This window comes from Asparagus officinalis, chromosome 3 (assembly GCF_001876935.1).
Source record: "Asparagus officinalis chromosome 3, Aspof.V1, whole genome shotgun sequence".
Classification (NCBI taxonomy): domain Eukaryota; kingdom Viridiplantae; phylum Streptophyta; class Magnoliopsida; order Asparagales; family Asparagaceae; genus Asparagus; species Asparagus officinalis.
Genome location: NC_033796.1, coordinates 22,255,743 through 22,268,046, shown reverse-complemented (window position 1 = coordinate 22,268,046; position 12,304 = coordinate 22,255,743). Strand labels below are relative to the sequence as shown.

The window sequence follows — 12,304 nt, the reverse complement described above, 5'->3', positions numbered from 1 at the left end:
GAGAATGCGCTGTTTATTTGTTAAGATGATCCGAAGTCGAAACAGCACTCCGAGCCTTTGATCGAATCTTCAAGCAGTAACAAGTGGAAAAAGGCGCGCACACGCTCACGTATTGAAGAGGAAGAAGAGGAATTGTTGCACCTAGCAAATAAAATACTCTTATGAAAGACAACAAAAATACAAGGAAACAAAACACTTGACCGACTGTTTTTCCCCACAGCAGCCCACTCTTTTTATAGTCTACTGGCAACATAAGAAATTAAAAACTGAAAACGCGACGTGCAGTTTGTGGCCTTGACGCGTGCGTATGTGGTCCGAGTCTTTAGGTATGTGTAATTACCAAACAAGAGAATAATCCTCGTACTGTTGGGTGTGATTACCAAACAAGAGAATAATCCTCGTACTGTTGGGCGTGATTACCAAACAAGAGAATAATCCTCGTACCGTTGGGTAGATGTATGTGTGTAGGACCACCTATCCAACAAACTCCTTGAATGCAGTCACGTCCAAGTCTTTTTGAAAGCAACTACACCCACATCCCTTGCATACAACCACGTCCATCCAAGTCCTTGCGTGTAGTCACGTCCGCGGCATATGTGACCATGGACTTGCGAATTATTCCCGAGACTCTCTCATGCGTTCGTCGATCGTCTCAGATCATGGGTCCCTTTTTTTAAAGAAAGGAGCCGGCTCCTGCTGGCTTTCAAAACTAAAGGTGGCTTTCAAAACTGAAGGTGCGGGAATTGAGCTTGACCGCTCTCCCGTGTGTACCACTTTGCTACTCTTGCACGCTGACCCTTTTGGCCAACTCAGAATGCCTCCTTGGTATCACGTCGAGTCGTGGTTATCTTCTTCTCTAGTATCACATCTTCACTTAAAGCCGCTTCCCTTTGATATATCAAATCTTTCATGGATGGTAATATTGCTTCAGGATCATCATCCAACATGGATGGCTCAAAAAGTTTGAGATGCTCAACATTGACCACTGAATATATGTCAATGTAAGGAGGAAGCTCGAGCTTACAAGCATTATCACCGATTTTCCGTAGAATTTTGAACAGACCATAACAGATCGGTTTCAACTTTTTTACCTTCACCTTTGAGTCGTTCTTTGCTTAAGTGGAGCCAAACAAGATCACCTTCCTGGAAGTTTGCTTCGACTCGGTGTCGGTCATGCCGCGCCTTATATTTCTGTTGAGCTCTTTGCAAATTCTTCTCCACCTCACCATGAAGACGATGGATTCCCTCTGGAAAACGTTGTGCTTTCTCTTGGTCATTCTCCTCTTTGGTGGTTTGCGGTCTGGACATGACCGTGAACTCCAAGTCGAATGGGCTCTGTAGTTGAAAGCCCAAGCATACCTCGAAATGAGGCTTCTCCGTTGAACTATGTACAGTTTGATTGAAGGCGAACTGCAAATACGGGATGCTCTCATCCCATGTTTTTGGATGACGTGAATTGTAGCCTCTTAGAAGATAAACAACCGTACAATTGACCACCTCGGTCTGGCCGTCAGTTTGAGGGTGAAAGGCTGTACTCCGCTTCAACTTCGTGTCCATCATCGCCCAAAGAGAACACCAAAAGTGGCTAAGAAAACGACTATCACGACTAGACACAATGGAGCTCGGTAGCTCAAAATGTGCCAAAACATGTTGAAAGAATAGTCGTGCCGTCTCCTCTCCGAAAATTGTCTTCTTGCATGGAATGAGCACCACCATTTTTTGAAAAGCGATCAACTACCACAAAGAGATAGTCATTGCCTCGTCGAGTCTTCGGTTGGCCTCCAAGAAAATCCATTGTGATGCTTTCCTATGGATGAGATAGAACCGGCAAGGAGGTATACAAACCCAACTTCCGATTCGCGGGCTTAGAAGTGTTGCATAGAATGCAGCCCCTCACAGAGCGCGCCACATCTTGCTTCATGCGTGGCCAAAAGACATGTCGTTGGAGATTTTGTAGCATCTCCGTAACTCTGAAGTGGCCAGCAACCTTCAAAGTGTGTGTTTCACACATCCATTGAACTCGGTTCGCCTCACGCGACACACACAAAAGTGCGCCTTTGTAAAGAAGTCCATCACGTAAGGCAAACTCCGATGGCCTTCCCGTCTCAAGGTCAGCTAGTACATCATGGAAATCAGGATCCTCCTAGTACCAACTTGCATATTCCTCGTGATAAGAGGGTTCAACATGCATAAAAATAGATAAACAAATTGCCGTGACTAGAGGCCGTGAAAACATGTCAGCTAGCTTGTTGTGGACACCCTTCTTATACTTGATCACCAAGTTGAATTGTTGGAGATATGTCATCCATTTCATATGATATGCTTGTTGTAGTTTAGATTGAGTTTGCAAGTATTGAAGTGGCCGATGGTCAGTGTGTACCACTGTTTCCTTGCCCAAGAGATAAACATGCCAATGTTTCACTGCTTGGTGTAGAGCGAACAACTCTTTGTCATACGTCGGGTAGTTCTTTTGAGCCCCTTGGAACAACTCTGAATGGTACGCCACGGGTCGATCGTCTTGCATAAGAACAACACCCATGGTATAACCGGATGCATCTGCCTCTAGCTCGAAGGGCTTTGAAGATTAGGCAAGGCAAGAACTGGCGCCTTGCTTATCTTCCTCTTCAACAAAAGAAACGTGTCCTCATGTTTTAGAGTCCACTCAAATTTCTGGTTGGCCTTGGTTAGAGCGTGTAAAGGAGAAGCCAAAACAAAAAAAATGACGGATGAACTTATGAAGGTATTGATAAGCACCCATAAAACTTCCAACTTTCATCACCGATCGAGGTCTTGGCCACTCCTTGATGGCCTTCACCTTGTCGGGGTTGATTTGCAGTTCACCACCACCAACCATGAAGCCGAGGTATAATAAGGTTTGCTTGCCAAACTCGTACTTCTTGCTGTTGAGGCATAGTTGATGTTGCTCCAATATTTTGAACACCTTCTCCACATGTATTAGGTGTTCTTCCTATGATCGACTATATATCAATAGGTCGTCGAGGTAGACTATCACAAAGTCGTCAATGAAAGGCCGCAAGACATCATTCATGAGCCACATAAATGTTGCAGGAGCGTTGCAAAGTCCGAATGACATCACTAACCACTCGAACAGACCTTGGCACATCTTGAATGCAGTCTTCCAAGTGTCTTCCTCACGAACCCGAACTTGGTGGTATCCGAATTTTAGGTCCAGCTTGGTGAAGATGGTTGCATGCTTCAGTTGGTTAAGCAAGTCGTCGATGCGAGGGAGAGGATATTGATTCTTGACAGTGATCTTGTTAATGTCACGATAGTCGATGCATATACGCCAACCTCCATCTTTCTTAGGTACGAGCACCACCGGAGATCCCTAGAGCTACTTGGTTATATGACACCATTCTCAAGCAACTCATTAATTTGTCTCTTGATCACTTTGTTCCCCAACACCGAGTTACGATACATGCTGAGGTTGGGAAGTGGTGCATCAGAGATGAGTTGAATTTCATGCTCCACTGTTCGCTTTGGTGGCGGCCCACAGACTTCCTCAAAAAGTTCAAAATATTCCTTGAGGAGGCTTGTTAATTTTCCGTCATGCTCCCTACAAGACAAGGTTAGAGCAGAAAATGCGCTAACATCTTGGGCTACTGAGCGGATCATTACCAATACATATTTTTGACATGCATTGATGACTCGCTTCGCTTGACAAGCCGTCACTAACTCGGTGGTATTAATGTGGCTGTCCTTGGTGATGACGAATTCTTCGCTTGACAAGCCGTCACTAACTCGGTGGTATTAATGTGGCTGTCCTTGGTGATGACGAATTTCTCCCCATCTTTTGTGAGCTCATATTCTTGAACTTGTCAGTGAAAGTGAGCGTCATGGTCATATAGGTATGGGCTGTCGAAAATTACTTGGCAAATATCTATAGGTACGATGTCACATTGCACCTCGTCGATGTAGCGGGAGGATATTGCGAAGCGTACAGTACACCGGCTGTCAACTTGCTGGTTTTCATCGGAAGTAAACCATCCTAGTGGGTATGGTCATGGGTGGTTGTGACGGCTTTCGTCTCAGGCCAAGGTTTGCTGAATCTAAAGCCTTCCAAAGGGCGGTCTGAAGCTAGATGTTCTTTTGCTGCCCTGGGGGCATGAAGATAGTGAGATTTGGCCTTCCAACAAACTGTCCTTAGGACTGTTGACTTGGGGCAATGTACTGATGAAATAACATTCGCTGACTGCCAGACTGGAACACGAGTCTGCGAGTGACTGGTAAGCACCGGCGCATGTCAATCTATGACTGGTTAGTTAGTCCGAATCAAAGCATAGAGGTCGTGTCCGCTTGCTCAACCTAATTTAATCAGACGGGTTCACCTTTTGAAGGTGTCGACGTAGCCGTAGCCGCTCTTTTGCAATGTTCATCCTTTTCCCCCTTCTTTGGACGAAGCTCGGGATGAAGCTTGAAACACCTTTCTTTGGTATGCCCTTTAGCTTTGCAATGCTCACAAATAATGTCAGCTTTAGAGGGAGATGTGGAAGAGATACCTTGCTTAGAACTCTTCTTCTTCATAGGTTTGGATGAACTCTCTCCCTTGCTGTTGTCGCCATGGGATTTGTTCTTCTTCTCGATTGCCATAGCAGTTGTACTCGCGCTAGAGAGGTCGTGAACCCAAAACAAGTTCAAATCAGCGCAGATCTCCTTGTGTAACCCCAACGTATATTTTCTGAACGTCTGTGGATCTGAAAGAGATACGCCAAGGGCCATCACTTGCCTCCGAAACTTCGTGGTGTAGTCCTGGATAGATTGCTCACGCCATTGTCGCAAACGGTGCCAATGTTCGCACCTTTCTTCAAGGTATCCCATTGGATAAAACTCCTGCATGAGGATCCGCTTGAATTGGCCCTATATCATGCCTTCAGCGTCGCTCGCCACGTACGCCTTCCACCACATCTTGGCATGATCAGTCATCTTGAGTGGAGCGAACTTGACCTTCTGGACACTACTAAAACCTCGAAGGGTAAAGTAGGTCTCAAGTTGGTCAATCCACGAGTCAAGCTTGTCGGCGTCGATCGTGCCATCGAACGTTGGTATGTCGACCTTAGCCTCAACGTTAAAAGGCCCATCGGCTTTGGAAGACATGCTAGCATCGCCGTCGGTGTCGTGGTTGTCATCATCATCGTCGTCGCTGCCTCCCTCATGTTGGTTCGAACTGCTCCCAAACCTCATCTTGTCAGACGTCGATCTCGCCTTAACAGAGGCATTGATTTCTCTGCCGCCTTCAGGTTGCGAGGTTGTGGCTTGTTGCTTTATCCAAGCAAGAGCAACTCCCATATTAACGGAGAGCTTGGACACTTGTTCGGCCAAACTAGCTTCAGCTAGAGTTTCGTCAGTCGACATTGATGTAGACGCGATTGTCGGGGCCGTCAGGTGCTCGCCTTGGAAGGTAACCAGCTGTCGTGGAGTCTCATCGGTCTTATCTTAACCAAAGCGAGTCTTCACCATCCATAGGGAGAACGAGGCTCTGATACCAAGTTGATCCGAAGTCGAAAGGCAACAACACTCTGAGCCTTCGATTGAATCTTCGAGCAGTAATAAGTGGAAGAAGGTGCACACACACTCACGTATTGAAGATGAATTGTTGCACCTAACAAGTAAAATGCTCTTATGAAAGACAACAAATATACAAGGAAACAAAATACTTGACCGGTTGCTTTTTCCCACAACAGCTTACTCTTTTTATAGTCTACTGGTAACATAAGAAATTAAAAACTGAAAACGTGACGTGCAGTTTGTGACCTTGACGCATGCGTATGTGGTCCGAGTCTTCAGGGATGCGTGATTACCAAACAAGAGAATAATCCTCGTACCGTTGGGTAGATGCATGAGTGTAGGACCACCTATTCAACAAACTCCTTGAATGCAACCACGTCCAAGTCTTTTTGAAAGCAACTACACCCACATCCCTTGCCTACAGCCACGTCCACCCAAGTCCTTGCATGAAGCCACGTCTGCGGCATGCGACCATGGACTTGTGAATCATTTCCGAGACTCTCTCCTGCGTTCGTCGATCGTCTCGGATCATTAGATGATACCAGCTGACGGAATCCTTAAATTCCACAAAGAAGTCCATGTCTGAAGTCTACCTGAATGTGCAAAATTCATGGGTATAGTATTGAACACTGGAGTTCATTTTTCTAAGAGATTCCTTTTTTTTTTAAATATTACAATCGCTTTCTATTTTATTATGAAACTGTAATTTGTTCGGGGGAAATTCTTGTCTAGCATTTTGCTTTGCAGTAGAAGTATATCCTGGATTAATCTTGCGAACACACAGTTCATTAGCGTATCAATTTCAAATAATAAGTATCATAATATGTTTATGGAAGATTTTCTTGATCGATGGTTATGGAAGATTGAAGGTGAAAACGACTGAATCTCAACGTAACAATACTGAAATTGAAGAGTGAATTAAATGAGTGTTTAAATAGTAAACAGAACCACGAAAAAAATTATTCCAAATAAATAAAATCATGTTCCTTTCCCTTGCAGAAAATTAACAAAACAAAGTCATAAATTTCCAGAAAACGCCTAACACTTATCAAAGCCTAAACATATTCAACAAGTGGTTGAATCAACTCTAAAACCTCCCTCAGTTAATAAACAAGCTCCACATCAACATCAAAACTCACACTACTGTCTCCAATCACAATCTTATGCGCTCCAGCGGGCAAAACTCTATACGCAGTTTTCTCAACCACACTCAACCGCTGGCACACGTTAACCGAAAACTTCACCACCTGCGACTTCCCAGCCCCCACAAACACCCTATCAAAAGCCACCACCTGTTTAATAGGCGCTCCATCAACATACTCCGGCGGAACAGCGTACACGATCACAGCATCACTCCCATCCACTTTGCCAATATTTGCAACCTCAACCTCAAAATCAATAGTCTCATTGCATGGCATCGTGGTGATTACGGCAGAGGGGCATTGAGGTGACGTGGCACTGTTTTTGGTGGAAATTTGGAGGCATTTTTGGTATTTTTCGAGCTTGGTCTCGATTTTGGTGGGGTTTGCTTTGAGCGTGTAGTTGAAGGTTGTGTAGCTGAGACCGTAGCCGAAGGGGTACACTGTTGGGCCGTCGTAGAATTTGTAGGTTCGGCCTGGATAGCCCAATTCTTGATCGGGCCTGAATTGCATTGATGTCATTGGGATGGATTCCGTGTAGTTGTTTGGGTACCATGTAATTGGAAGTCTTCCACCTGAAATGATATTGAAATATTACTGTGTTAATTTTCTATAAAGTTTTAAGGAAAAATACAATAAATTTTCTTTCCGTTTATGCAACCACAATAAAAAAAAAAGAAAAAATAAAAAAGATTAAGCAAAAAACATCCCATCTGTCAGCCGCACCTTTTGAGAAGAGCCTCACCCACCTTTTTGGCAATTGAAAAGAAAACAAAAGAACGGGCCCCATAACATAGTAAATTTATTATTATTTTATTATGCATAGTGTTCAACACCATCAACTATAGTATTGTAGTAAAGATTCAAGTTTGAGATGCCTGGACAGACATTTGCACTTTGACAGGTGTTTCACTTCAAAGTCCATATATGATGATATATTTGAACTTTCATGTGAATTTTTTGCAATTGCACAAATATTTTGTGTCTTAAAATGAATAAAATAAGTTAATGCAAAGATAAAGTAAAAAGTGATATGTTTTTATCGAGTAAAGCTCCTATAAACTTAAGTGGATAGGAGCACTTGTCCACCAAACTTTTTATCCCTTAATTATGCTTCGAGATTTGTGCTACACATCAGTTAATGCTATCTTTGAGATTTGTGCCTTCATTTGTATCATATGCCAGTACAAATCTCAATACAAAATCAATGGATAAAAGAGCTGGTGGATAAATATGGCTCATATCCACTTAAGTTTATAGAAGCTTTACTCTGTTTTTGTCATTAGCCTATAGTTTTGCCCTAGATGTCCGTAAAACCAAACTCCATTAATACGAAACTGCCTTTTCCAGTTATGACCAAACTGAACATTCTAAAAGAGACGAAAAACAAAAAAACAAAACATGACATACTTGAAGAAGGTAATTTACACAAAAAAATTATTTGCCAAAAAGAGAAAAAAGTTACCTGGGTTATAACGGCCATAAATCACATCAGCGATAGCACGACCACCCTCTTGTCCTGGATATCCAGCCCACAAAATAGCACCAATCTTATCATTATCCTTAGCAAAAGATACATCAAGCCCTCCAGCCGAAAGTATAACCAAAACGATTGGATTCTTTGAAGCATTCGCAACTTCTTCAATGAACGAAACCTGACCGGGGTTTAGGAGCAATTCACGTCGATCAATGGTTTCACCCTCTATAGATGCATCTATACCCATAAATAGAACAGTCGCGTCTGCTCCACTTGTTGCGTTCTTCATTTGTCCAGTTACTGTTTTATTGTTGCAGTATAAGTCACATCCGAGCACATAAGTTACGTTAGCATCGGCTTGCAAGGCGTTGAGAGGGGTAACAAAGCGACATTGCGTGCCTGCGCCCAAAAAAAAAAAAAAAAAGGGGGTAGCGACGAACTACTTTGTGAATATTTCATAAAGCAAGTTTGCCCCAAAAAAAAAAAAAAAAAGGGGGTAGCGACGAACTACTTTGTGAATATTTCATAAAGCAAGTTAACGCGAAATTTTTACTAAGTTTATCAAACTTGTGTAAACTAGTACAACTATTTCCAATAATTTGTAATAAACTACCCGCGCGTTTTCATTGAACCATCTACAACATATAGCATGACAAAATTAGTAATGAGATATTGCTGTCCAGAAGGCTGGCTTGTATATATGTTCTATTATAACGTTATTTTCTCCTCCATAAACAGATATATGCTAGTTGTATTAAAACTTATGAGTAGGTCAAAAAAGTGAGCATTATTTGATAGAAATCGGAAACAATTAGGGTAAAGTCAAGTGGGATATTTTGTAGTTTTTTTTTTGTCATTCATGGTTTTGTGATAAGATTTCCTCATTAAACCATAACATTTCAACATAAAACACTATAATAGTCTGATGAATTATCGAATCGAAACTACATACGTTACCTGCATAATTTCCCTTCATAGCATCGGTAGCATTAACGTGAGTACCACCCAAAGCAAGCTTCTTATGTATATCTTTGTTCAACGGTAGAGTATTATTGACATTCTTCAACAACACAATTCCTTGTCTTGCTGCGTCGGCAGCTAAATCCATGTGTTCTTGTGTGCAAATGTGATCTGTGCCAAAAGAATCATATTTCTCCATTCCATCGAAAAATCCGACTCTCATAAGAACAAGATACAAGTTTTTCAAGGCTCTGTCGATTTCCTTCTCTCTTAATTTTCCTTGTTTAACGGCTAGTATAGCTTGGTCATGATGATCCCATCCACACTCCAAATCCAAACCTAAAACATGAATTTAAACATTAGTGGAAAAGAACAGGATAAATAAATAAATAAATAAATAAATATATATATATATATGTTTATATTTATATTTATATTTATATTTATATTTAAAAAAGAGAAGATACCGGCGTTAATCACTTTAGCCACCAATTCCTCCTTTGGTAGATTAAGCCATTTCTGATTATCGTGTAGATACTGATAAATGTAACAATCTGAAACGATGTACCTACAGATATATATAAATAACAAAGTATTATAAGCTACCATGTGTCAATAATATTAACATTTGCTTCTCAAAATTTAAATAATTTTACCCGTGCAAATTCCATTCCCCTCTAATAGTTTGGGTCAAGAGCTTTGGATCAGCACAAGAGGGAAAGCCATTGACTTGATTGTAAGAGCACATTGCGCTTGTAGAATCTCCCTCCTTGATGCACATCTCAAAGGGAAGATTGAATGACTCAACCATATCTTGCTCGGTTACCTTGTATTTACACAAGCAAAATTTTATAATTAAATGAAGGGAAACAAAATTATTAGCCACATATATCAATGTATGTAGTAATATATGTTGCTTTATTATTGAATAGGGTATTTTCAGCTTAAATATCAGCTTATATAATAATATATGGAGGGCAGCCCATTTTAGAAAATGGGCTTGTGAGTGGTCAGCCCTCGATCGATGTGCCTCTCTCTTGGCGGCTCATTTTCTTAAATGAGCTATATTCACAGTTTTCCCTAATATATATTGCTTTATTGCTTTATTTTTTAATAAACTGGACTGATTTATTTATGTAGCTTTAACATGTCCGTCTATAATTTATTTACAAAATGGATCCATTAAAAAAATTCAAGATTTTACCATTTAAGGTTTCTTAGCGATATATCAATTACTACTTCTATAATAAAAACTTTAACAGAAAACTTATATGACAACGAATGTTGCATTCTGCTTGGATTTTGTTATGATTATCCTGACCCGTTTGCACCTGTAAAATTTCATTCGATATTTTTAACAAAATGCATGAAATCAAGAAATTCAATAAGCTGTATAGAAATGACTTACCCTAGCATTGAATGAGAATCGCTCCGAAAAATACCAATTCTCAATATCATAAGCAGCAAAATGCTTGCAACAAGAAGCAATCTTGATGGGCCTTGTGTTCAAGTCACTGGTGACTTCAAATCCTTCAACATCTTGCAATCCTCTAACAAAATTGACTGAGTATTTACCAATGGTGAATGCATCTTCTCCTGGCGTCTCCATGATTCTTCCCCATCTCGGATCTCTTGCTACATTGATCACTGGACTCCAAAATGTCAAGTATGTGTGGCCTAAGTTGTACATTGCTCGAGCTTCAGTTGAAACAGTCTAAAAGAAGAAAAACTAAGTTAGCATTAAAATATTAAACATTACTAATTACATGTGATGAACGGAAACTATTGGGAAAATAGTTGCATATTGCAGTATGGGTGAGATTCTATATCTTTTTGTAACAAAAAAAAAGACCAGTAAAGGAGGTTAAGATATTTATGATACATTCTTTCTAGTCTACTTTATCAAGCATAAAAATTCGTTAGTAACATATCTTGTAACTTTAAATCCATGTATACCATTAGTTGGGTCCTTCGTTGCGATATTGCAAAGTTATCAATTTTAAAAGTGTTTTTATGGATTTTTATTTCCTAATTTCAATATTCAAGAGGTTATATTATTTCACAAAAATTACATACTCAAAAACATACTGTTAGCTTAATTTCTATGTTTATCCTACCATTTTTTCGAAAGTCATTCATTTAAACTTTAAGTTGAAAAAAAAGCATGCAATTCTAATTTCATATAAAATGTTAATAAAGAATATAGATCTAAATACATCTTAGATTCATTAAAAAATGTTGCTATTTCCAAAGTAAAAAACCCCTAAAACAAACAATTTTCTCAAATAAATTATGTTGGTCAAACAAAATAGAAGTATAATACTGTACTAACAATTGCTCTCACATTCATAAATAAATCATAATGTGAGCAAACAATTAAGAAATACACAAAACTAAAACTAGATTACCTGAGCAATGGATTTCCACAAGGATTCATTAAACGATGCCACCGACAAGATAACCTCAGGAAACTGCGTAGCTCCAGGGACATCACCCCCGAAACTCGTGGCATGTCCAGGATCGAACTGTCCAACCGTGGAAACTCCGTGCAGTATCTCCGACCACCACTTATACTTCGGCAGTCCAATCCTATCGACTCCATAAGCATAGTCACTGATCTGGTGCACTTTCTCACCCACACTCATTCGACTGATCAAGTCATCTACTCGATCGTAGTACGAAAGACTCTTGTTGCAGTAGGCGAAGTTATTGATGTCGAGGCTCAGGGATTTGAACCGGGCTGGGTCGCATGCGAACTTGTAGTTTCGGTTGAGGGTTTGGATTGGGCCGGGTTGTGGGGTTGACGGAGTTGAGGTGGGCAGAGTTCTTGAGGAGGAGGGAGAGATTAAGAGGAGGAGAGAGAGGAGGAGAGAGATAATGGGAGCCATTGGAGTGAATTTTTTTTTAGCGAGAGGGAGTGAGGGTGTATATTTATAGAGAGAGGGAGAGATTGAGAGGAGATTTAATCTGATCATTATACCTGAAGGAGATTGAAATGCTGGCTATGGTTACAATCTCTTCAGTGTGATGGGTAGATTTTAACTGTTTAAAAGGATGAAGTTTCTAAACTAGTCGAATAAATGTGAATTGAATAGAATCTTAGCAAATTAACATACTCTTTGCCGCACGGGAGGAGTTCTCATGGATTTTTGTTGATTGCATTAACAGTTCGTGTAATTAACTGTTTTAGTTTTTGACATTA

General features: G+C 40.6%; 1 protein-coding gene across 1 annotated transcript; it reads right to left on the bottom strand.

Moving 5' to 3' along the window:
• LOC109834764 (probable beta-D-xylosidase 2) lies at positions 6,471-11,990 on the bottom strand. Its single transcript, XM_020402785.1, has 7 exons — positions 11,511-11,990; positions 10,511-10,816; positions 9,759-9,928; positions 9,570-9,670; positions 9,100-9,441; positions 8,131-8,541; positions 6,471-7,240 (listed from the first exon to the last, which is right to left on the bottom strand). Exons 1-7 carry the CDS (start codon positions 11,988-11,990, stop codon positions 6,630-6,632), a joined length of 2,421 nt encoding a protein of 806 aa, XP_020258374.1. The 3' UTR covers positions 6,471-6,629.